At 48.2% G+C, this 26,188-nt stretch overlaps 2 protein-coding genes across 6 annotated transcripts in view; one reads left to right on the top strand and one right to left on the bottom strand.

Annotated features, from left to right (window-relative positions):
- LOC140419766 (uncharacterized) overlaps window positions 1-25,275 on the top strand; it is a 38,748-nt gene extending 13,473 nt beyond the window's left edge. The window contains exons 1-2 of one of the 3 annotated variants that reach the window (XM_072503751.1): window positions 16,880-16,948; window positions 19,930-25,275. In XM_072503751.1, coding sequence (XP_072359852.1) covers window positions 20,285-21,991 — 1,707 coding nt within the window. In that variant the 5' untranslated portion in view covers window positions 16,880-16,948; window positions 19,930-20,284 and the 3' untranslated portion in view covers window positions 21,992-25,275. The other 2 variants (XM_072503752.1, XM_072503753.1) reach the window with 2 other exon arrangements.
- LOC140419768 (uncharacterized) lies at window positions 3,420-17,135 on the bottom strand. Of its 3 annotated transcripts, XM_072503754.1 has the most exons (3): window positions 17,047-17,135; window positions 9,049-10,618; window positions 3,420-5,135 (listed from the first exon to the last, which is right to left on the bottom strand). In XM_072503754.1, the coding sequence occupies exons 2-3, from the start codon at window positions 10,500-10,502 to the stop codon at window positions 5,054-5,056; spliced, it is 1,536 nt and encodes a 511-aa protein (XP_072359855.1). In that variant the 5' UTR covers window positions 10,503-10,618; window positions 17,047-17,135; the 3' UTR covers window positions 3,420-5,053. The 3 variants fall into 3 exon arrangements, 1 of the variants encoding a protein (XP_072359855.1); XR_011946023.1 differs by lacking the exons at window positions 9,049-10,618; window positions 17,047-17,135 and adding an exon at window positions 7,125-9,042; XR_011946024.1 differs by lacking the exons at window positions 9,049-10,618; window positions 17,047-17,135 and adding an exon at window positions 5,445-6,251.
- Window positions 25,276-26,188: the final 913 nt, after the last annotated feature.

Genomic DNA, 26,188 nt, shown 5'->3' with positions numbered 1-26,188 from the left:
TGGAGTGCGGAGGTGGCGAGAAGGAGGGCGAGTTTTAACCGGGCCAAGGCGGTGCTCCATAGGAAGAAAATAAAATTTGGGATGCTGCAGCCGGCGCGATTGTGGGTCACGCATCAGGGCAAGCACCACTACTTCGAGATGGCGGATGAGGCATGGACATTCATCCAAGAAGAGAAACTGGACTAGATTTGAGAGTTTGATGTTTGGAGAGAAGCAGCGAGGTGGTGGTACAGGAATGTAAAGTGGGGAAAGGGGAGGGCTATTGTACAGCAATGTTGGACGGGGAATTTCTCTCCCCCCGATGGGGGACACACAAAGAAATGTGGGCGCCGGTGGAAAACGGGACAGGGAAGGGGAATGAGGGAACTGTGCCATAGGGGGCGGGGCCGAGAGGAAAGCGCGGGTATTTTCCCGCGCTATGGAAATTATAGCGGGAAAACGGGCGCAGGAAGGAAGGGAGCCCCACACGCAGGGAGGCCAAAGAGTGAACAGGGGAAGCCGAGGTCAGCCAGAGTTAGCTGACTTCCGGAAGCAATATGGGGGGAGTAACCAAGCTAGAGGGGGATCTAGCGGGGGGGGGGGGGGGGGGGGGGATTAACTGGGTTGCTGCTGCTGAGTGCAAGGGGGAGCTGGTAAGAGATGAGGTGAACGGGGCGGGAAGACGCTGCCTGGGGGACAGACGGGTGCGCGGGATCTGGATGAGGAGATGGCCTAAAAAAGGGGATGGCTAGTCAACGAGGCGGGGGTGGTGAATGGCCCCCCAATCCGGCTGATCACGTGGAATGTGAGACGCTTAAACGGGCCGATTAAGAGGGCACGGGTGTTTGTGCACTTAAAGAGACTGAAGGCGGACATAGTCATGCTCCAAGAGACGCACCTGAAGGTGGTGGATCAGGTTAGACTAAGAAAAGGATGGGTGGGACAGGTATTCCACTCAGGGTTGGACGCGAAAAACAGAGGGGTGGCAGTATTGGTGGGGAAACGTGTATCATTCGAGGCTAAGAAAATAGGGGTGGACAGTGGGGGCAGATGTGATGGCGAGTGGCAGACTGCAGGGAGAGGCGGTGGTGCTGGTGAATGTATATGCCCCGAACTGGGATGACGCGGGATTCATGAAGCGAATGCTGGGACATATCCCGGACCTGGAGGTGGGAAATCTGGTAATGGGGGGGGGATCTTAACACAGTGCTGGATCCAGGGCTAGACCGGTCCAGATCCAGGACCGGGAGAAGGACGGCAGCGGCCAAGGTGCTGAAGGGATTTATGGAACAAATGGGGGAGTGGATCCGTGGAGATTCGCCAGGCAGATGGCTAAAGAGTTCTCTTTCTTCTCCCACGTCCATAAGGTAAACTCCCGGATAGACTTTTTCGTTTTGGGAAGGGCACTGATCCCGAAAGTGGCAGGAACGGAGTACTCGGCCATAGCCGTTTCAGACCACGCCCCGCATTGGGTGGATTTGGAACTAGGAGAGGAAAGTGAGCAGCGCCCACTCTGGCGACTAGGTATGGAACTACTGGCGGACGAGGGGGTCTGCGGAAGGGTGAGGGGGTGTATTGAGCGATACCTGGAGGTCAACGACGATGGGGAGGTTCAGGTGGGGGTAGTATGGGAAGCTCTGAAGGCGGTGGTTAGAGGAGAGCTGATCTCCATCAGAGCCCACAAGGGGAAACAAGAGGGCAAAGAAAGAGAGAGATTAGTGGGGGAAATTTTGAGGGTGGATAAAAAAATATATGCGGAGGCCCCAGACGAAGGACTATACAGAGAAAGACGAAGACTACAGACGGAGTTTGAGCTGCTGACCACGGGAAAGGCAGAGGCACAGCAGAGGAAGGCACAGGGGATGCAATATGAGTATGGGGAAAAGGCGAGCCGGCAGTTGGCCCACCAACTTCAGAAGAGGATGGCGGCGAGAGAGATCGGGGGAGTTAGGGACTAAACGGGAAATATGGAGCAGAGGGCAGGGAAAGTGAACGAGGTGTTCAAGACCTTCTATGAGAGGCTATATAAGTCCCAACCCCCAGGGGAAAAAGAAGGAATGTTACACTTTCTGAACCAGCTAAGGTTCCCGAAGGTGATGGGGCAGGAGGTGGCAGGCCTGGGGGCACCAATCGAGGTGGATGAGGTGATTAAAGGACTGGGGAACATGCAGGCAGGGAAGGCCCCGGGACCAGACGGGTTTCCGGTGGAATTCTACAGGAAGTATATGGATCTGTTGGCCCCGCTCTTGGCGAGAACCTTTAATGAGGCTAAGGAAAGGGGGATGCTACCCCCGACAATGTCGGAGGCAACGATATCGCTAATTCTGAAACGAGATAAAGACCCGCTGCAATGCGGGTCATACAGGCCTATCTCACTCCTAAATGTAGATGCCAAACTGCTGGCAAAAGTGATGGCGACAAGGATAGAGGATTGTATCCCAGGGGTGGTGCATGATGACCAGACAGGGTTTGTAAAGGGAGACAACTGAATGTTAATGTACGAAGGTTGCTGGGGGTGATGATGACGCCCCCACCAGAGGGGGAGGCAGAGATAGTGGCGGCGATGGATGCAGAGAAGGCATTCGATAGGGTGGAGTGGGACTACCTGTGGGAGGTGCTGAAGAGGTTTGGGTTCGGTGAGGGGTTTATTAGATGGGCCAGACTCTTATATGGGGCCCCGGTGGCAAACGTAGTCACAAACCAGCAAAGATCGGGGTATTTTCGGCTACATAGGGGTACAAGACAAGGGTGCTCACTGTCCCCGTTACTGTTCGTGTTGGCAATTGAACCACTGGCCATAGCGCTGAGGGATTCCAAGAAATGGAGGGGGGTGCTTAGAGAGGGAGAGGAGCACCGAGTGTCGCTCTACGCAGAAGATCTACTGCTATATGTTGCGGACCCGGTAGAGGGGATGCCAGAAGTAATGCAGATACTTAGGGAGTTTGGAGAGTTCTCGGGATACAAACTAAATATGGGGAAGAGTAAGCTTTTTGTAATACACCCCGGGGAACAGGGAAGGGGGATAGATGCTCTGCCGCTGAGGAGAGTGGAAAGGAACTTCCGATACCTGGGGATCCAGGTGGCCAGGAACTGGGGAACCTTGCATAGACTTAACCTGACGCGACTGGTGGAGCAGATGGAGGACTTTAAGAGGTGGGATATGGTGCCGCTGGCGGGCAGAGTGAAGGCAGTTAAAATGGTGGTTCTCCCAAGGTTTCTTTTCGTGTTCCAGTGCCTCCCCATTCTGATCACAAAGGCCTTTTTAAAAAAATAGACAGGAGCATTACGAGCTTTGTGTGGGCAGGAAAGACCCCGAGAGTAAAGAGGGGGTTCCTGCAGCGCAGTAGGGACAGAGGGGGACTGGCACTGCTGAGTTTGAGCGACTACTATTGGGCCGCCAATGTGTCGATGGTCTGTAGGTGGATGAGGGAGGAAGAGGGAGCAGCGTGGAAGTAGCTGGAGATGGCGTCCTGTAAGGGAACGAGCCTAAAAGCGCTGGTGACGGCGCCGCTGCCGTTCTCCCCGAAAAGATACACCACAAACCCAGTGGTGGTGGCAACCGTGAGGATCTGGGGGCAGTGGAGGCGACACGGGAGTGACGGGTGCCTCGGTGTGGTCCCCGATAAGGAATAACCACAGGTTTGTCCCAGGGAGGATGGATGGGGAGTTCCAGTGTTGGCAACGAGCGGGAATTAGGAAGCTGAGAGACCTGTTTATAGATGGGACGTTTGCAAGTCTGAGAGCGCTAGAAGAAAAATATAAGTTGCCCCCGGGGAACGCCTTCCGGTATATGCAAGTGAGGGCATTTGCGAGGCAACAGGTGAGGGAATTTCCGCAGCTCCTGACGCAGGGGATCCAAGATAGAGTGATTTCGGGGGCATGGGTTGGAGAGGGCAAAGTGTCTGAAATATACCGGGAGATGAGGGACGAGGGGGAGGCGATGATAGAGGAGCTGAAGGGAAAATGGGAAGAAGAGCTGGGGGAAGAGATCGAGGAGGGGCTATGGGCTGATGCCCTAAGTAGGGTAAATTCCTCATCCTCGTGTGCCAGGCTTAGCCTGATTCAATTTAAGGTCCTACATAGAGCACATATGACGGGAGCAAGACTGAGCAGGTTTTTCGGGGTGGAGGACAAGTGTGGGAGGTGCTTGGGAAGCTCGGCGAACCATACACATATGTTCTGGTCGTGTCCAGCACTGCATGAGTTCTGGGGGGCGTGGCAAGGGTAATTTCAAAGGTGGTGAAGGTCAGGGTCAAGCCAGGCTGGGGGTTGGCTATATTTGGGGTTGCAGAAGAGCCGGGAGTGCAGGAGGCAAAAGAGGCCGATATTTTGGCCTTTGAGTCCCGAGTAGCCCGGCGTAGGATTCTACTTATGTGGAAGGAAGCGAAACCCCCAGGCGTGAAAGCCTGGATAAACGACATGGCAGGGTTCATAAGATTGGAACGAATAAAATTAGCGTTGAGAGGATCGGCTCAGGGGTTCTCCAGGCGGTGGCAACCGTTCCTTGACTATCTCGCAGAACAATAAGGAAAAGATAGAAATGACAGCAGCAGCAACCCAGGGGGGGGGGAGCACTATTCTGTGTTTTTTATTGCTATTTGTTTCTCTTTTTAGTTTTTGTTGCTAGTTCACTATATTATTTAAATAATGTTATTTACTAGTTAATGTATAATCCCTTGTTGAGTTGTAAAAACGGGAAAATGTTTGAGAAATTTAATAAAATATATATTTTTTTAAAAACATCACTGAACAGATTCTCTGGTCACAATCATTGCTATCAATCTCACGACTGCATTTCCTACATTACAAGTGACTACACTTCAAAAGAACTTCATTGTCTGTAAAGCACATTTCGACATCCTGAAGTTGTGAAAGGCGCTTAAGAAATACAAGTCTTCCATTAACAGTGAATTTCAACACGATGCGTAATTAAATTCTTTGCCACAGTCCCTACACTGGAACACTCTCACTGAGGTGTGTCCGTCCCGGTGCTGTTCCTGGCACGCTGATGCTTGAAATCTTTCCCACAGACAGAACAAACATTTCTCCATCCACATTCAAAAGCCAATGATATTCAGGTCCTGATCAATTGACTGTCAGATCTTGATGTGATGTTTGATTTAAGTTTCCTGTCTGTCAATCCACTCCTTGTGACCCTATAAAACCAATTTGCAGAGGTTAGTCCAGGACAGAAACTTAAAACACATAATTCTAGTTCCCGGGGCAGAATTATTGTTCTCGTTTCCCGAGCTGCAAGTCCCAGTCCCATACACTCTCCCCTTCCCACAAACTCACCACAATGAATACACGGTCACGAATACTGAGATGAACATTGAATTCCAAATTCTTAATTGAATTTACATTCCACCAATTGCCATGATGGGATTTGAACCCTTGTCCCCAGAACACTAGCCTGTGTCTCTGGTTTGCTCATATAGTGAACCCCCATGGAGAGTGGTACTGACCTGGAACTCAAAGCTTGCCAATAATATCCAAGTTCTGATTAATCAAGTGTCTCTCCCAGCTCTTAATGTTTTGTTTGATTTCACTTTGCTGTGTTTAAATCCTCCCCTTGTAACCCCCTGTGAAAGGAGTTTCCAGAATCCATCACTGTCAGTCCTGCTGAGTGGACAGGGCTCACCGCGCATGCGCCCTGCTGCACCTTGCCCCAAATGAGGATGGTGGTGGTTAACTGGGGAAAGGCTCCGCAGGAAAACCTTCCCGTTCGGTGTAAACTCGGGAGCGGTAATTTCTTGTTTTAGCTTTGAGGCCTCCACAGGGTGTTTGTGAAGCCTCCCCTCCCACCCACTGCCCCTAACGCTGCCTCCGCTTATGCGCCTCCTTCCCGCCTGAAGATGAGACAATCAAGCCTCTGTCCCTGGACATGAGCCGCACTGCACATGCATCACATCACAATGCCCGGGCAGTGATTGACAGCAGGTCAAGACCAATAGGAAGAGGGGATGGGGCTGCAGACCCGAGCAGGAGCGGCTGGACTTCCAACCAATTAGAGAGAATGAGGGGTGGGGCTGATCCCATATCTCCCTCATTGGCTGAGGCTCTGCATCATTTTGAGTTCTTCCCATTGGCCACGTGGGCGCGGGTTTCAAAACTTCATTGGCTGCCTGAGAGGTGTTCACCAATGGGACGATTTGGAGGACCAGACTGATCTGGTCCTCCAGCCAATCAATCTGTGGGCTTTGTGTGATGAAGATTGAGCTTCACACAGACTGAAACTGCTTTCTGTGTCAAACCTCTGAGTGTGGAGATGCCGGCGTTGGACTGGGGTGAGCACAGTAAGAAGTCTTACAACAACAGGTTAAAGTCCAACAGAAACAAACCTGTTGGACTTTAACCTGGTGTTGTAAGACTTCTTACTGTGCAAACCTCTGAGTGAAACATTTTCTTTTCACATCAGTGGACTTTTTTTTAGAGTCCATTGACCCTTTTACAAAACTGTTACAAGGGACAACAAACGTGAACTCTGTTTCTCTCACCACAGATGTGGCAAGATGGCACAGTGGTTAGCACTGCTGTCACAGCGTCAGCGACCTGGGTTCAATTCCAGCCTTGGGTGACTGTGTGGAGTTTGCACATTCTCCCCATGACTGGGTTCCCTCCGGGTGCTCCAGTTTTCTCCCACTATCTAAAGATGTGCAGCTTTGGTGTATTAGCTATACAAAATTGCCCCTTAGTGTCCAAGTGGGGTTACGGGGAGAGGGCAGGGGAAGTGCGTCTGGGTGGGGTGCTCTTTTGCAGGGTTGGTGCAAACTCGATGGGCTCCGTGGCCTCCTGCATTGTAGGGATTCTATGCTGCTGCAGACCTGTTGAGATAATCTCACATTTTCTGTTTTTATTCCATATGATACACCTTTAAAAAAAATAAATTTAGAGTACCCAATTTTTTTTTCCAATTAAGGGCCAATTTAGCATGGCCAATCCAACTAACCTGCACATCTTTGGGTTGTGGGGGTGAAACCAATGCAGACATGGGGAGAATGTGCAAACACCACACGGACAGTGACTCAGGGCCGGGATTCGAACCCGGTTCCTCAGCGCCATAGTCCCAGTGCTAACCACTGCGTCACATGCCGCCTCTGATACATTTTTTTAATCCACTAATTATATTTATTGAACCACTGTACCTCAACTACCAGTGGCAGTGTGTTGATGTTTCAGCTATTCCGGCCTTGAGTGACTGTGTGAAGTTTGCACGTTCTTCCCATGTCTGTGTGGGATTCCTCCTGGTGCTCCAGTTTTCTCCCACCGTTCAAAGATGTGCAGGTAAGGTGGATTGACCATGCTAAATTGCCCCTTACTGTCCAAAAAAAGTTTGGATAGAGTTACTGGGTTATGGGGATAGAGTGCAGGCATGGGCTGAAGTAGGGTGCTCTTTCCGAGGGCTGGTGCAGGCTCGATGGGCCGAATGGCCTCCTTCTGCACTGTAAATTCTATGATTCTGTAGGATGGATTTCTTCTCACAGTCTGATCCGATGGGTCTGTCTGGTGATATTTCCCTGACAGTAGCACAGTGGTTAGCACTATTGCTTCACAGCGCCAGGTCCCGAGTTCAATTCCCGCTTGAGACACTACATGTGCAGAGTCTGCACGTTCTCCCCATGTCTGTGTGGGTTTCCTCTGGGTGCTCCGGTTTCCTCTACAAGTCCCGAAAAACTTCCTTGTTAGGTGAATTGGACATTCTGAATTCTCCCTCAGTGACCTGAACAGGCCCATGAATGTGGCAACTCGGGATTTTCACAGTAACTTCATTGCAGTGTTAATGTAAGCCTACTTGTGACAATAATAAAGATTATTATTGTGTGTTTGGATATTTTAAGGAGCAGGTAGAACTTCCTTGGTTCTACCTGTTGTCCCCTCATATATTCCATCTGTTTTTGGTTAATGTGTCTGGAGTCTTTGAGTTCTTCCAGTCCATTTCCAATTCTCCTTCCTGTCTCGGGTATATGGGTCTAGGTAGCTTGGTGTTGTGATTCATGTTGTTTGGTTGTCTGTCTGTCTCCAGCAGGTACTGTTGTCTCTCGATAATGACTGTGCTGCTACCCTTGTCTTCTGGTCTTATGAACATATCCGTGTTGGATCCAAGCTCCCGGATTGTCTGTCTTTCTCTCCGGGTGAGATTCTGTTTGTCTCTTGTATTTCACTGTGACAGGGCAGAGACCTGATTGAAGGGATTCAAACATGGGAATTCTGGGAAAGATGGGCAAGGATTTGGGAGGTAGCAACATGTTCAAAGAGTTTGGAGAGGAGAGGGAAGTTGAAGATGGGGCAGTAATTTGTAAGGATGGCAGGGTCAAGGGTTTGTTTTATTGAGGGGGTGATGATGGCAGATGAAATGAAAATCACTTATTGTCACAAGTAGGCTTCAAATGAAGTTACTATGAAAAGCCCCTAGTTGCCACATTCCGGCGCCTGTTCGGGCCGGCTGGTACGGGAATTGAACCGTGCTGCTGGCCTGCTTTCAAAGCCAGCGATTTAGCCCTGTGCTAAACAGCCCCTGTTTTTGAAGGACAGAGGGACAGAAGAGAGAGAAATGTTGACAATATCCATGGACACAGGGTAGTTGGCTGATCAGTAGCTCAGCGGGAATAGGGTCGATGGAGCAGGAGCTGGGTCTCATGGACAAGATGAGCTCTGAGAGGGCATGAGGGGAGATGGGAGAGAAACTAGAGAAAGATGTGGGTTCAGAGCTCGGGAAAGGATGAAATTTAGAGACAGTTTGGTCCGGTGGGCTCGTGGAAGGGAGGGAAGCAGCAGAGGCAGCTGATCGGATTTACTCAATCTCAGTCACAAAGAAGCTCCACAAGCTCCTCACACTTCTTGTTGGAGGTGAGGATGGAAGAGACAGGGGAGAGCGAGAGTACTTCAAAAGGAACTAACTTGTGTCAGAGATATTAAAAAGTTTCAACACGCTGTGTATTTCACACAAATATAATTTGACTTTTAGCCAGAATATTAGCCCCTGTAAAAAGGCTGGAGTTTGTTATCAGCAGAAAGAGACCCAAATGAACAGGAATGTGAGTAACAGCAAAATCCAATCACTGTGGTTACTTGTGGACTCGTTGGTGTCTCAGCAGGTTGGATGAAGTGGTGAATCCCTTCCCACACTGGGAGCAGGTGAACAATCTCTCCCCAGTGTGAACTTGCTGGTGCTTCTGCAGGGCAGATGACTCAGTGAATCCCTTCCCACACTCGGTGCAGGTGAATGGCCTCTCCCCAGTGTGAATTCGCTGGTGCTTCTGCAGGTTGGATGACTGAGTGAATCCCTTCCCACACTTGGAGCAGGTGAACGGTCTCTCCCCAGTGTGAACTCGGTAGTGCTTCTGCAGGTCGGATGACTGAGTGAATCCCTTCCCACACTTGGTGCAGATGAACGGTCTCTCCCCAGTGTGAATTCGCTGATGTACAGTGAGGTAAGATGATTGTCTGAACCCAATCCCGCAATGAGAGCACCTGAACGGTCTCTCGTCAGTGTGAACACATTGATGGCGCATCAGTTCTCCAGAACGTTTAAAGCACTTCCCGCAGTCTGCACATTGAAACGGTCTCTCATCAGTGTGAACTCGCTGGTGACTGAGCAGTTCGGATGACTCATTGAATCCCTTCCCACACTCTAAGCAGGCGAATGGTCTCTCCCCAGTGTGAATTCGTTGGTGTCTCAGCAGGTGGGACGAAGTGGTGAATCCCTTCCCACACTCGGAGCAGGCGAACGGTCTCTCCCCAGTGTGAACTCCCTGGTGTCTCAGCAGGTTGAATGACTGAGTGAATCCCTTCCCACACTTGGTGCAGGCGAATGGCCTCACCCCAGTGTGAATTTGATGATGGTTCTTCAGGGCAGATGACTGAGTGAATCCCTTTCCACACTTGGAGCAGGTGAATGGCCTCTCCCCAGTGTGAACTCGCTGGTGCTTCTGCAGGTCGGATGACTGAGTGAATCCCTTCCCACACTTGTCACAGGTGAATGGTCTCTCTCCCGTGTGAATGCGCCGATGTACAGTGAGGTCAGATGATCGTCTGAACCCAGTCCCGCAGTGAGAGCACCTAAACGGTCTCTCGTCAGTGTGAACACGTTGATGGCTCATCAGATCCCCAGAACGTTTATAGCACTTCCCGCATTCTGGACATTGAAACGGTCTCTCATCTGTGTGAACTCGCTGGTGACTCAGCACGTGGGCTGAAATAGTAAATCCCTGCCCACACTCTGAGCAGGTGAATGGTTTCTCCCCAGTGTGAACTCGCTGGTATGTGGATGGAGTGGATGACTGAGTGAATCCCTTCCCACACTCTGAGCAGATGAATAGTCTCTCCGGAGTGTGACTGTATCGATGAATTTCCAGCTTGGATTGGGAAGTGAACCCTTTCCCACAGTCCGCACATTTCCACTGTTTCTCCTCAGTGTGACTGCATTTGTGGCTTGTGAGGCCTGATGATAGAGCGAATCCTCGTCCACACACACAACACGTGTACGGTTTCTCCCCACTGTGAACGTTGCTTTTTCCTTCCATGTTCAAAATCCGATGATATTCAGGAAATGATAAATTGAGGACTCTCTCAGATCCTGATGGGATGTTTGGTTTGAGTTTCTGGACTTTGAAGCCTTCCCTTCGAACACCCTCTGAAACTGATTTAAAACAGAAAATAGGGAGTGAGAGAGAACCCACAAAAACACAAAAACAGGATGTGAAATTGAGCTGAATGAATCTGGTCATTTTTGGGGCCGGCACTCGGGGGAAAAAGTGACCATGAAAACTGCTGGATTGTCATAAAAACCCAACTGACCCAAAGAGGTGAAGAGGGATTTTGTATATCTACAAGATATATTAAGACAGTAGTTGGCAAAGCAAATTCGATCTTGAACTTCATAAATAGAAATATTGATACCGAAATATGGAAACTATGCTTCTGGTGGCACAGCGATTAGCACTGCTGCCTCACAGCGCCAGGGACCCGGGTTCAATTCCGGCCCTGGTGACTGTGTGTGGAATTTGCACTCGCTCCCTGTGTCTGTGTGGGTTTCCACCCGGTGGATTGGCCTTGATAAATTGCCCCGTAGTATCCAGGTTAGATGGGGTTATGGGGTGGCATGGTGGCACAGTGGTTAGCACTGCTGCCTCACAGCTTAAGAGTCCTGGGTTTAAATCCAGTCTCGGGTGACTCTCTGTGTGGAGTTTGCATTTTCTCCCCGTGTCTGCGTGGCTTTCCTCCGGGTGCCCTGGCTTCCACCCACAGACCAAAGATATGATGTGGAGATGCCGGCGTTGGACTGGGGTGGGCACAGTAAAAAGTCTTACAACACCAGGTTAAAGGCCAACAGATTTGTTTTGAATCACTAGCTTTCGGAGCACTGCTCCTTCCTCAGGTGAATCCAAAGATATGTAGCTTAGGTGGATTGGCCATGCTAAATTGCCCCTTATTGTTCAAAGGTTAGTTGGGGTTACTGGGTTATGGGGACAGGGTAGAAGTATGGGTTTAAGCTTGAGTAAAGAGCTCTTTCCAAGGGCCAGTGCTGACCTGATGGGCCAAATGGCCTCCTTCAGCACTGTAAATTCTATGATTCTGCACTGTAGAAATTCTATAGTTCTAATTCTATTCTATGAATCTTTATAAAGCTCTGGTCACCACTCTTCAGGAAGAAGTGAAGGTTCTTGGAGAAGGTGCAGAGGAGATTTACCTGAATGGTTCCAGCAAAGAGGGTTGAAGGGAGACTTGATTCAGGTACACAAGATTATGCCAGATTTCCATCAGGTGGACAAGAAACTCTGTTTCCATTCACTGATCGTACAAGCAGTCGGGACACAGATTTAAAGTTTTGGGTAAAACTTGTATTGAACGATACAAGATCCTGAGGGGTCTTGACAGGGTGGATGTGGAGAGGATGTTTCCTCTTGTGGGAGAATCGAGAACAAGGGGGTCACTGTTGCAAAGTGAGGGGGTCACCCATTTCAGATGGAGATGAGGATTTTTTATTCTCTTGAGGGTTGTAAGACTTTGGAACTCGCGTCCTTAAAAGGCAGTGGAAGCAGAGACCTTGAATATTTTTAAGGCAGAGCTGGATAGATTCTTGGTGAGCAAGGGGGTGAAAGGTCATCAGGGGTAGGCAGGAATGTGGAGTTGAGGTTAGAATGAGATCAGCCGCAATCTTATTGAATGCTGAGCAGGCTCGAGGGGCCGAGTGGCCTGTTCCGAGTTTGCATGTAAAAGGTACAGGAGATATGAGGTGATATGAGACGTATGTTTTTACACAGCGAGCGGTAATGACCTGAAACTTGCTGCCTATGAGAGAGTTTGAAAATAGACACAATTAATGATTTGATTTCAAAAGGAAATTGGATAGACATCTGAGGGAAATAAACCTGCGAGGATACAGGGATAGAGCAGGAGAATGGGACTGACTGGATTGCTCCAGAGAGCTAGCATGGACTCAATGGGCCGGATGCCCTTCTCTGTGCCATCATGTCTCTGACTCTTTTGTGCAAATTAGTTTTGTAATTTAACCCCGGGGGGTTCAGATATTTTTGCCATACCCTCTCCGAGGTCATTCTATCCTTCCTCAGGTTTGTTGCCCAGAACTGAACACAGTTCTCCAGGTTTGGTCTAACCAGGGTTTGTGAATCTCTGGGCTTTTCCAGTCACACTGAGACCTGAAATCTCCCCTCACAGACAGAACAGACAAATCTTTTACGTCCCACACCCAGATGCTGCTGAAATTCAGTTTCTGATGAATTGAGTGACTCTGCCAGATCGTGATGTGATGTTTGGTTTGCGTTTCCCGTCTGTTAAACCTCCACTCCCACTATCCTGTAAATTTACAGAAACCTCACCGTCAGTTTAGGACAGAAATTCACAACATTCTCTCCTCGCCAACTTTGATGAAATGTATTCCTGGAGGTTTGATCACATGACCTGCCCCCATCCTCCAGCCATTAATCGGTCAACACATCCATCCTTGTGACACACTGCCTTCCTCGGCCAATTGGGAAGCAAAAGGACTCGTTGGCTTACAGGACAGTGATTGACTGTCAGCCAAAGAACCTTTATCCCATTTTCAGTATTTTTATATCCGCTAAAGAGAAATGTTGAAAAAAACATTTTTACTCGTCGGCAAGGAGCGGAGTTGGTGCGAATCCGGGGAGGAACAGCTTTGGAACAGTAAGTATAAATAACTTACCTGCTGGGTATCGGGGACTGGGGAAAAACAACTGAAAAGTGACATCAGAGTAAAGCTGATTGGCTAGTTGGGAATCGGTTCTAAATTTGAAAAACTGGAGTAATTAACTAAGCCAAGGAGTACCTAGGAGATTAGTAACTGGGAGATTGCTGTTTGTATCTATATCAACAATTTGGATGAGAATGTACAAGGCATGATCGGTAAGTTTGCAGATGACACTAAAATCGGTGGTATTGTAGATAATGAGGAAGGTTATCAAAAATTGCAGCGGGATCTTGACCAGCTGGGGAAGTGGGCCGAGAAATGGCAAATGGAGTTCAATACAGATAAGTGTGAGGAGTTGCATTTTGGAAAGTCAAATCAAAGTAGGATTTTCACAGTGAATGGTAGGACCTTGGGGAGTATCATGGAATAGCGGGACCTTGGAGTTCAGATGCACGGTTCTCTAAAGGTGGAGTCACAGGTATATAGGGCAGCGAAGAAGGCTTGGCATGCTGGCCTTCATCAGTCAGGGCATAGACGTTGGGAAGTTATGTTGCAGTTGTACATGACGTTGGTGAGGCCGCACCTGGAGTATTGTGTTCAGTTTTGGTCACCTTGCTACAGAAAAGATGTTATTAGACTGGAGAGAGCGCAGAAGAGATTTACAAGGATGTTGCCAGGCCTCAAGGGACAAAGTTACAGGGAGAGATTGGACAGGCTAGGACTTTTTTCTTTGGAGCGTAGGAGACTATGGGGTGATCTTATAAAGGTGTATAATATCATGAGAGGCATGGGGATAGGGTGAATGCATTCAGTCTTTTTCCCAGGGTTGGGGAATCGAGGACTAGAGGGCATAGGTTTAAGTTAATAGGGAAATAATTGGAACCTAAGGAACAACATTTTTACACAGAAGGTGGTACGTATGTGGAATGAGCTGCCAGAGGAAGTGGTTGAGGCAGGGACATTGACAACATTGAAAAGGCATTTGGACAGATACATGGATAGGAAAGGTTTAGAGGGATATGGGCCAAATGGGGTTAGCTTACATAAGCTTTTTGGTTAGCATGGACCAGTTTGGGCCGAAGGGCCTGTATCCATACTGTAGGTTCTATCTATGAACCCCAAGTCTATTTGGACATAGTCATCTATGTTGTTTATATAGATGATGAATAATAGGGGACCCAGCACAGATCCCTGTGCTACACCACTGGTCACTGGCCTCCAGTCACTGAAGCAGCCATCTGTCATCACCCTCTGTCTCCTACAGCTATGCCAATTTTGAATTCCCTTATCAAATTACCCTGTATCCCATGTGTATTTGCCTTCTTTTTCTGGGTCTGTACTCGGGAGTTTTGAAAGATGAGGGGGGATCTTATTGAAACCTACTGGATACTGAGAGGCCTGAATAGAGGGGACGTGGAGAGGATGTTTCTACTCGTGGGAAAAACTAGAACCTGAGGGCACAGCCTCAGACTGAAGTAACAATCCTTTAAAACTGAGATGAGGAAGAATTTCTTCAGCCAGAGGCTGGTTAATCTGTGGAATTCTTTGCCACAGAAGGCTGTAGAGGCCAAATCACTGAGTGTCTTTAGGACAGAGATAGATAGGTTCTTGATTAATAAGGGTATCCGGTGTATGGGGAGAAGGCAGGAGAATGAGAATGAGAAACATTTCAGCCATGGTTGAATGGCGGAGCAGATTCGATGGGTTGAATGGCCTAATTCTGCTCTGATGTCTTATGCTCTTGCAAGTCTCCCATTGGGATCTTGTCAAAGGTTTGCTGAAGTCCATGTAAACTACATCAACTGCACTACCTTCATCTACACAGCTCGTCATATGCTCAAAAAAGTCAATCAAATTTGTTAGGCACATTGACAAAGTCATGCTGGCTATTCCTGATCAAATCTTGCCTCTCCAAGTGGAGACAGATTCTCTCCTTCAGAATTTTCTCCAATAGTTTCCCGACCACTGACGTAAGACTCACTGATCTGCAGTTTCCTGGCTTATCTCTCCAACCTTTCTTAAATAGTAGGACCACATTAGCTGATCTCTAGTCCTATGGCAATGCCTCCGTAGCCAGAGAGGAATAGAAAATTTGGGTCAGAGGCCCTGCAATATCCTCCCTTGCCTCCCACAACAGTCTCGTGCACAACTCATCTGGTCCACTTTTAAGCCTGCCAGCACCTCCAATGTCCATAGTCACTCCCTATGTAAATTTGCTCAGGAACTTCAGTCTCTCTGCTCGAGTTCCATATCTACCTCCTCATTCTCTTGGGGGAAGACAGATGTAAAGTGTTCGTTCAACATCCGACCAATGTCTTCTGGCTTCACCCACAGATTTCTCCCTTTGTCCCTAATGGCAACACATTATTCTTGATCTGATGAAAGGTCATGCGGACCTGAAACATTAACTCGGTTTCTCTCATTCTTCTAAACTCCAGAGAGTGTGGGCCTAAACTGCTCAAATCTCTCTTCACAAGACAATCAATCTGGTGAACCTTCTCTGAACCACCTCTAATGCATTTATGTCGTTGTCCAAGTAAGGGACCAAAACTGCAGCACTCCAGATGTGGTCTCACCAAACCCCTAAAAAGTTATAACAGCACTACCCTATTTATACTCTATTCCATTTGCAATGAAAGCTAAAATTCCATTTGCCTCCCTTATTACCTGCTGCACCTGCAAAGTTTCTGCAATTCGTGCACAAGGGCACCCAGATCCCTCTCTCCAAAAAGCATTTTGAAGTTCCTCTCCATTTAGATCAGGCATTGTCAAACACGGGGGCGTGATCCGCGGGCGGGTGTAGGGAGGGTCGCGGAGACGTCCGTCGCGGCGCTCCCTATTGCGCAAATCCATGCGCAAAAGATGGTTTTTAATAATGCCGGCTGCGGTGGCTTTCAAAACGGCAGGAACAGATAATAAAAAATTTGGCCGCACTGCGCATGCGTGCCCGATCATCGGTGCGCATGCGCAAAACTATGCGCATGCGCACTGATGATCGGGCACGCATGCACAGTGCAGCCGCATTTTTTAAAATATGGTCGCAGCCTTTTTTTTGCAAGTTGGAGGGGGGCCAAAGGGACCATTGGGGCCAAAGGGACCCAAAACCATTTCCTCCATTTTTGTCAGCAACAAACAAGGTAAGAGAAAATGGTGGGTCGCACAGGTCAGCCGGCGTGGATCGCGAAGGTCGGCCGGCGTGGGTCGTGAAGGTGGGTCGCGAATGTCGTCTGACGTGGGTCGTGAAGGTCGGCCGGTTGGAAAAAATGGGTTTCTGGAAAAAAAAAAGTTTGAAAAATACTGGTTTAGATAATAAGTTGCCTTTTTATTCCTCTGACCAAAATGGATAACTACACATTTATGCACGTTAAATACCATCTGCCACATTTTGGCAGATTCACCTAACCTATCCATAAGTTTATTTCTTATTTCCTCATTGCAACTTGCTTTCAGTGTTAACTGCAGTCTCGATGAGGTCGTTTGTGGAGAGAAGCCGGAAATGGCGTAAAGTGAGAGTGGAGAATGTTCATTGTTTAACATTCGGCTCTGGGGCCGCACTCGGGATTTGTGAACCCCGACACTCAACCTCTCACCTGACACCTCACAATGCCCGGGGAATGATTGACGGCGGTTCCGCGCCAACAGGGGAAGAGGGGGAGGGTCCGGAGGTCCGGTCGGGAGCGGCTGGTCCTCCAACCAATCAGCGAGAATGAGGGGGCGGGACTGGGCTGAGCGAAGCATGCGCAGTGTGACTAATGGCGACGCAGACAAGGTTCTTTGTCGGATGCACAACCTGTAAAGGTGGGAATGGCGGGTCGGAGGGAGAGATGGATCATTGGGTCGTCAGACACACTTTGGAAACATGTTGTATAAACCGAATTTCCAGAAAAATAACTTACCGGTAGCCAAATACCTGAGCGGGGGCTGGAGCTTTCTCACAGAGGGGACAAAGCGGCCGCCATCTTCCTTTGTAAGAAGTCTGACATCAGCAGGTTAAAGTCCAACAGGTTTGTTTGGAGTGATTCCAAATGGACTTCAACCTGGTGTCAGACTTCAAGAGAGATTAAGATCAGGAATGCTCACATGGCTGGAATTAAACGAGTGTAGAGATCTCAATGGGGTGTGTGTGTGGGGGAGATTACAGTGATCAGGATGATCACTGCCATGGAGGAAAAGAAGAAAGAAATTTAAACTTTTGGTGCCTTTTAAAAGGAAGCATTTGTAGATCAGCGGGCACAGGAGCTGGGGAAATAAGACTTGGTGTGTATACGCACATGGGTAGCAGAGTTTTGGATGGGATGGGGGGGGCGGTTGTTTAATGTTGGGAGTCCGGCTGCGAGTGCGTTGGAATCATTTGGCTGAGAGGTGACAGAAGAATGGATGATGGATTCTGCAGCAGATGAACAGGGACTAAGGCGGAGTCGAGCTATGTTACTGAGGTGGAAATTGGCAATTTTGGTGACGTGTGGATGTGTGGTCAAGAGCTCATCTGGGGGCGAAATATTTCACGATGGTTGTGAACAGTCTGCTTCAGCCTCAGACATTGGACAGGGATGGAATTGGTAACAAGGGAGTGGAGTTGGTAGAGGGGAGAGGAAGGGAATGGGTTCAGTCTTCTCAATATTTAAATGGAGGAAAGTTCTGCTCATCCAGCACTGGATGACAGACAAGTTCAGACAGTGTGTGGCTTGGAAGGGAACTTGCAGGTGGTGATGTTCACATACATCTGCTGTCTTGGTCCATCCAGGTGGTAAAGGTTAAGGGTTTAGGAGATTCTGTCAAATTGTGATTCAGTTGTTGGTCCATTGCTTCCTGTTACCCTCACTCCGTTCTCAGTCTCTCTCCCTTACCCTCATTTCTTTTGCTTCTCTCTCCCTCCCACTACTCACTCTTTCTCACTCTGTTTCTCACATAGAATTCTCTAGCCCAGAGGGTTGTGGATGATCCATCATTGAATATATTTAAGGCTGAAATGGTGAGATTTTTGGTCTCTCAGGAAGTCAAAGGACACAGAGAGCTAACGGGAAAGTGGGATTGAAGACTGTGATCAGCCACAATCGTGTTCAATGGCAGAACAGGTTCGACGGGCCGAATGGTCTACTTCTGATCCTATTTTTGCGTTATTGAAGCGGCCCAAATCTTGTGTGGGCTCAGGCCGGTGGCAGGTTCCCTTCCCAGAAGGGCATTAACAAACTAGTTCATTTTATGCAAAAGATTCAAGTTTCATGGTCACTTTTTCCCAGTGTCGGCCCCACAACCAGATTCATGCAGATCAATTTCACAACCTGTTTTTGTGTGTTCACCGTCACTCCCATTTTTCTGTTTCAAATCAATTTCAGAGTTAGAAGAGGAGGATTTGCAGTCAGGAAACCCAAATCATCACATCAGGATCAGACAAAGTCACCCAATTTTTTAATTTTTTTAAATTTAGAGTACCCAATTGTTTTTTTTCCAATTAAGGGGCAATTTAGCGTGGCCAATCCAGCTAACCTGCACATCTTTGGGTTGTGGGGGTGGAACCCATGCAGACACGGGAAAATTGTGCAAACTCCACACAGACAAGTGACCCAGGGCCAGGATTCGAAACCGGGTCCTCGGTGTTAACCACTGCACCAGTGCTAACCACTGCACCACGTGCCGCCTTCAAAGTCACACAATTGGTCGTAACCTGAATATTTGTGAATTTTGAACATGGAAGGAAAAAACTCCATTCACACTGGGGAGAAAGCATGGGAATGTGAGGAGGGATTCAGATCCATGTCTCAACTGGAAATTCATCATCCCAGACTCTCTGGGGAGAGGTCATTCACTTGCTCTGATTGTGGGAAGGGATTCTCTCGATCATCCAGCCTACTGCAACACCAGCGAGTGCACACCGGGGAGAAACCATTCAACTGCTCCGTGTGTGGGAAGGGATTCACTCAGTCGTGCAACCTGCTGAGACACCAGCGAGTTCACACTGGGAAGAGCCATTCACCTGCTCAGAGTGTGGGAAAAAATTCACTCGGTCATCTGACTTGATGATGCACCAGTGAGTTCACACGGACCCAAGACATTTTATATGTCCAGACTGTGGGAAGTGCTATAAATGTTCCCGGGACCTGATACTCCATCAAGGTGCTCACACCAACGAGCGACTGTTCAGATGCTCTCACTGTGGGACTGGGCTCAAGCAATCATCTCAACTCAGTGAACACCAGCGCACTCACACTGGGCAGATGCCGTTCACCTGCTCCGTGTGTGGCAGTGGGTCCAGTAGGTCAACGAACCTGTGGACACACCATGGGTTCACACTGGGGAGAGAGAAAATGCTGGAAAATCTCAGCAGGTCTGGCAACACCTGCAGGGAGAGAAAAGAGCTAACGTTTCGAGTCCAGATGACCCTTTATCAAAGCTTTGATTGTGTGGGATGGAGATTTAAAGCTTTTGGAGGACAAGAGAGGAAATAATGTTCTGTAGGAACTAGAATTGTCTGTTCTGAATTTAAATTCTGTACTAACAATGATGACTTTTGTAACCAAAATAGAAAATGCTGGAAAATCTCAGAAGGCCTGGCAACATCTGCAGGGAGAGAAACGAGGTAACGTTTCGAGTCCAGATGACCCTTTGTCAAAGCTTTGATAAAGCAAAGGGTCATCTGGACTCGAAACGTTCTCTTTTCTCTCCCTACAGATGCTGCCAGACCTGCTGAGATGTTCTCGCATTTTCTCTTTTGGTTTCAGATTCCAGCATCCGCAGTAATTTGCTTTTATCCAGTGATGACTTGTAAATTGTTTTTAAAGGATATTGGAAGAGGAGGAATTATAGACAGAAACCTCAAGCGTCACGTCTCGATATGACAAACTCACTCGCTTCCTTCTGATCTGAATATCATCGGCGAGAAGGAGAAATGTTTGTCCGATCTGCCTGCTTCAAAAGATTTTAAACGTGAATGTGACTGGAAAAGCACCGAGACCCCCACAACACACACCCGAGTGAGAGTTCCAGTGAACTGACTATGGAAAGAGCGTCAACCAGTTACACAGCCTGAAAAAACATCACACCATTCACAGCGAGGAGAGACAGTTCACATGTTCTGTGTGTAGACAAGGCTTCCAGTGATTGTCCAATCTGGAGAGACAGGAGGAGACCCAGAACATGGAGAAACCGTGGAAATGTGGGGACTGTGGGAAAGGTTACAGATCCCCATCTGAGCTGGAGATTCATCGACGCAGTCACACTGGGGAGAGGCCGTTCACCTGCTCTGTGTGTGGGAAGGGATTCATTCAGTTATCAACCCTGCAGGCACACCAGCGAGTTCATACTGGTGAAAGGCCATTCACCTGCTCTCAGTGTGGGAAGGGATTCCGTGCTTTATTTACCCTGCGGAAACATCAGCGAGTTCATACTGGGGAGCGGCCATTCACCTGCTCTCAGTGTGGGAAGGGATTCACTCAGTTATCTAACCTGCAGTCACACCAGCGAGTTCATACTGGTGAAAGGCCATTCACCTGCTCACATTGTGGGCAGAGATTCCGTGCTTTATTTACCCTGCAGAGACACCAGCGAGTTCACACTGGGGAGAGGCCATTCACCTGCTCTCAGTGTGGGAAGGGATTCATTAATTCATCGGCCCTGCAGAGACATCAGCGAATTCACACAGGGGAGAGGCCATTCACCTGCTCTCAGTGTGGGAAGGGATTCATTGATTCATCCACCCTGCAGAAACACCAGCAAGTTCACACTGGGGAGAAGCCATTCATCTGCTCTCAGTGTGGGCAGAGATTCTGTGCTTTATGCAACTTACGGAAACATCAGCGAGTTCACACTGGGGAGAAGCCATTCACCTGCCCTCAGTGTGGGCAGAGATTCCGTGCTTTATCCACCCTGCAGACACACCAGCGAATTCACACCGGTGAGAGACCATTCACCTGCTCTCAGTGTGGGAAGGGATTCATTGATTCATCCACCCTGCGGAAGCATCAGCGAGTTCACACTGGGGAGAGGCCATTTAACTGCTCTCAATGTGGGAAGGGATTCATTGATTCATCCACCCTGCGGAAGCATCAGCGAGTTCACACTGGGGAGAGGCCATTCACCTGCTCTCAGTGTGGGAAGGGATTCATTGATTCATTTACCCTGCGGAGACATCAGCAGGTTCACACTGGGGAGAGGCCGTTCACCTGCTCTCAGTGTGGGAAAGGATTCAGTGATTTATCAACCCTGCAGACACACCAGCGAATTCACACTGGGGAGAGGCCGTTCACCTGCTCTCAGTGTGGGAAGGGATTCACTCAGTTATCCATCCTGCAGACACACCAGCGAGTTCACACTGGGGAGAAGCCATTCACCTGCTCTCAGTGTGGGAAGAGATTCCATGCTTCATCCAACCTGCAGAGCCATCAGCGAGTTCACACTGGGGAGCGGCCATTCACCTGCTCTCAGTGTGGGAAAGGATTTGCTCAGTTATCCAGCCTGCAGACACACCAGCGAGTTCACACTGGGGAGAAGCCATTCACCTGCTCTCAGTGTGGGAAGGGATTCCGTGCTTCATCCAACCTGCGAAACCATCAACGAGTTCACATTGGGGACACATCATTCACCTGCTCTCAGTGTGGGGAGAGATTCAATGATTTATCCAGCCTGCAGACACACCAGCGAATTCACACTGGGGAGCGGCCATTCACCTGCTCTCAGTGTGGGAAGGGATTTATTGATTCATCCATCCTGCAGAGACATCAGCGAGTTCACACTGGGGAGAAGCCATTCTCCTGCTCCCTCTGTGGGAATGGATTCACACAGTTGTCCAGTCTGCAGGCACACCAGCGGGTTCACACTGGGGAGAGGCCATTCTCCTGCTCTTAGAGTGGGAAGGGATTAGATAGAAAATAGGCGCAGGAAGAGATCATTTGGTCCTTTGCACCTGCTCTGCCATTCGTTATGATCATGGCTTATCATCCAACTCAATAGCTTAATCCTGTTTTCCCCTCCATATCCCCTTCGCCCTCAGTGCTATATCTAACTGCTTCTTGAAACATACAATGTATTGGCCTCAACTATTTCCTGTGGTAACAAATTCCACAGGCTCACCCCTCTCTGGTTGAAGAAATTTCTCCTCATCTCTGTCTAAATGGTCTACCCCATATCCTCAGACTGTGACCTCTGATTCTGTACGCTCCCCAATCGAGAAAATCTTTCCTGCATCTACCCTGTCAAGTCCTGTTGGAATACTATAGGTTTCGATGAGATCTCCCCTCGTTCTTCTGAACTCCAGCGAATATAATCCTAGCTGATTCAATATCTCATACGTCAGTCCCACCATCCCAGGAATCAATCTGGTAAACCTTTGCTGCACTCCATCTAGAGCAAGAACATCCTTCCTCAGATAAGGAGACCAAAACTCCACACAATATTCCAGGCACGGCCTCGCCAAGGCCCTGGATAATTGAAGCACGATATTCCTGCTCCTGTACTCAAATCCGCTTGCAGTGAACACTAGCATACCTTTTGCCTTCTTTACCGCCTGCTGTAGCTGCATGCTTACCTTCAGTGGCTGGTGTACGAGGATACCCGGGTCTCATTGCACATTCCCCTCTCCTCATTTATGACCATTCAGCTAATCGTCTGCCTTCTTGTTTTTGCTACCAAACTGGATAACCTCGCATTTCTCCAAATTATACTGTATCTGTCATTCATTTGCCCACTCACTCAACTTGTCCAAATCACACTGAAGGATCTCTGCATCCTCCTCACAGCTCACCTTCCCACCCTATTTGTGTCATCTGCAAATTTGGATATATTGCATTTTGTTCTGTCATCTAAATCGTTAATATATAAGGTGATGCAGTGGTTAGCACGGCTGCCTCACGGAGCTGAGGACCAATGTTCAATCATGGCCCCGGATCACTGCCCTTGCGATGACACGTTCTTCTCGTGTCTGTGGGTCTCGCCCCCATAACCCAAGATGTGCAGGGTAGATGAATTGGCCACGCTAAATAGCCCCTTAATTGGAAAAAAATAATTGGGTACTTTAAATTTGAAAAGAAGAATCATTAATGTATGTTGTGAATATCTTGGATCCAAGCACCGATCCCTGCAGTACCCCACTAGTCACCGCCTGCCAATTTGAAAAGTACCCATGAATTCCTACTCTTTGTTTCCTGTCTGCCAACCAGTTTTTTTATCCATCTCAATACATTACTCCTAATGCCATGTGCTTTAATTTTACACACAAAGTCTTATGCGGGACTTTGTCGAAAGCCATCTGAAAGTACAAATATACCACTTCCACTGGCTTCCCCTCGTCAACTCTACCAGTTATACCCTCAAAGAATTCCAGTCGATTTGTCAAGCATTATTTCCCCTTCATAAATCCATGCTGACTGTCCGATCCTGCCACTGGTTTAAAAGTGCTTTTCCATAAAATCTTTGACAATGGATTTGAGACTTTTCTCCACTACCGATGTCAGGCTTACTGGTCTATAATTCCCTGTTTTCTCTCTAGCTCCCTTTTTAAATAGTGGAGTTACATAAGCCACCCTCCAATCTGCAGGAACTGTTCCTGAGTCTGTAGAATCCTGGAAGATGCCCTCATTTGTGAAGACAGAACCAAATTACGTATTTTCTGCTCAGCCATTTCATTGTCCCCTATTATACGTTCCCCTGTTTCTTTTTTTTGTTATAAATTTAGAGTACCCAATTTATTTTTTCCAATTAAAGGGCAATTTTAGCGTGTTCAATCCACCTACCTTGCACATCTTTGGGTTGTGGGGGCGAAACCCACGCAAACACGGGGAGAATGTGCAAACTCCACACGGACAGTCACCCAGAGCCGGGATCGAACCTGGGACCTCGGCGCCGTGAGACTGTAGTGCTACCACTGCGCCACCGTGCTGCCCTCATTCCCCTGTTTCTGACTGTAAGGAACCTACATTTGTCTTCACCAATCTTTTTCTGTTCACATTGCTATAGAAACTTTTACAATCAGCCTAACGTCCTGTTTTATGCCATTCCCAACATCACCACTGCAGTTTGGGGTCTATATACGATGCCCACTTATTTTTTTTGCCCCTTGGTGTTTCTCTTCTGTATCCATACAGATTCCACATTGTCAGAGCTAATATCCTTCCTGACTATTGCATTAATTTCCTCTTTAACCAGCACTGCCACTCCACTGCCTTTTCCTTTTGTCTGTCCTTCCTAAATACAGAATGTATTCAATTCCCATCCCTGGTCATCCTGCAGCCATGTCTCCATAATCCCCATTATCTCACACCCGTGTACGTTGATTTGCGCAATTCACGCGTCTGCAGTCACACCAGGGAGTTCATACTGGGGAGAGGCCGTTCACCTGCTCTCAATGTGCGAAGGGATTTTGTAAATTATCACACTTTCTGAGACACCAACAAATTCACAACTGATTACAGGGATTGGATTCTGCTGTTATTGTTTCCGCTCTACATCCAGGACTGCATTTTGTTCATTCTGAGAGGTGGTCAGTGGGGATGGTCAGAGGGTTTCTTTCTGCTGGACTGAACGGTCTCACGACTTCGCCTCCAGTGGGCTGATTCTCTCTGATTCTAGTTTTGACAAAGAGCCATCGGACTCGAAACGTTAGCTCTTTTCTCTCCCTACAGATGTTGCCAGACCTGCTGAGATTTTCCAGCATTTTCTCTTTCGTCTCTCTGTGCCTTCTTGTGAACATCTGGTTGCACATTTCACAAGGATCACATAGTGAAAGGGTGTTTGGAGGTTAGACGATGTTTCATTCCCATTTCTGTTAGGAAACCCCAAAAATCATGCCACATTGCCATGAAGATGGGCTGTGGTGGTTACATGGTTCTTTTCTTTAATTTATCTTGGTGCTTCTCACAGAAGAAAACTATCAGGGTATGAGGGGCAAGTTGTCTGAGGTACACCTAGAAACTACATTAAATAGTGTGGTGGGAGACAGGCAATCACCAATATTTATGGAATTATTACAGATTTACACTGGGATCGGTTAGCTCAGTTGGCTGGATGGCTGGTTCGTGTTGAATGACACCAACAGCACAGGTTAAATTCCCATACCAGCTGAGGTTAGCCAAGGTCTGTGTCAGTATTTATACTCCACATGATCCTCCACCCACCCCTCTACATCTCCTCCTCCCCCCCCCCCCCCCCCCCCCCAATCAGCAGCTCTTCATATTCCTTTCTCCCTCATGTGTGTATCTAGCTTTACGTTCAATGTATTCATGCTGTTCACCTCAACCACTCGCTGTGGTAGCGAGTTCCACATTCTCACCACTCGCTCGGTAAAGAGGTGTCTATTGAAATTCCTATTGGATTACTGAATCCTTTCATAATCTTAAAGATTTCCATCAGGCCACCCATCAGTCTTTTTTCCAGAAAAAAGCAGCCCCAGCCTTTCCTGAGTGTTAAATGCTCTCAGTTCTGTATATTATGAATCTTTGTTGCACCTTATCCAATGCCTCTATTTCCTTTTTCTCAATGGATATTGCTCCCAGTGTAGTCTAACCCTGGTTCTAAACAAGTTGGACAATTCCTCCGTGCTTTTCAATTCTATCCGTCTGAAATGGAACCCTATATATGGGCCCCACACTTTAGGAAAGATGTGAAGTTCTTAGAGACGGTGTAGAGGACATTTATGAGAATGGCACCAGAGATGAGGGACTCCAGTTAGTTGGAGTGACTGGAGCAGCTGAATTTCTCTCCTGAGATCACAGCATCTGGAGGGTTGGAAATGGGGTCATTTAGCCCTTTGAGACCGTGTCGGCTCCCTGTGGAGGAAGCCAGTCTGTCCATTGCCCCGTTCTATCCCCGAATCTCTGTAGGTTTATTTCTCTCAGTGCCTGGCCAATTTCCGATTGAAATCCTTCCATCATCTCTGCAACTCCTACCCTCATAGGCAGCAGGTTCCAGGTCGTTGTCACTAGTTTTACATGTACACAAGGCTCCGAGAGCACAGAGGAGTCTATTTGGCCCATCAATTCCCTTTTGGAAGTTACAGTCCAATGAGATTCTAGCACCATTTATAGACAGTGCATTCCAAATCACAACAAC

Source organism: Scyliorhinus torazame, chromosome 5 (assembly GCF_047496885.1).
Source record: "Scyliorhinus torazame isolate Kashiwa2021f chromosome 5, sScyTor2.1, whole genome shotgun sequence".
Classification (NCBI taxonomy): domain Eukaryota; kingdom Metazoa; phylum Chordata; class Chondrichthyes; order Carcharhiniformes; family Scyliorhinidae; genus Scyliorhinus; species Scyliorhinus torazame.
Note: the sequence above shows the minus strand (reverse complement) of the source record. Positions and strands in the feature narration are given on the sequence as shown.

Bases quoted from the DNA above. Each gene is read 5' to 3' on its own strand.
- LOC140419768 (XM_072503754.1), bottom strand. From the start codon at position 10,502: ATGGAAGGAAAAAGCAACGTTCACAGTGGGGAGAAACCGTACACGTGT. The intron at 5,136-9,048 runs GTAACCACAGTG...TTGGTTTTATAG, and splicing joins AGACACCAACGAGTCCACAA to GGTCACAAGGAGTGGATTGA.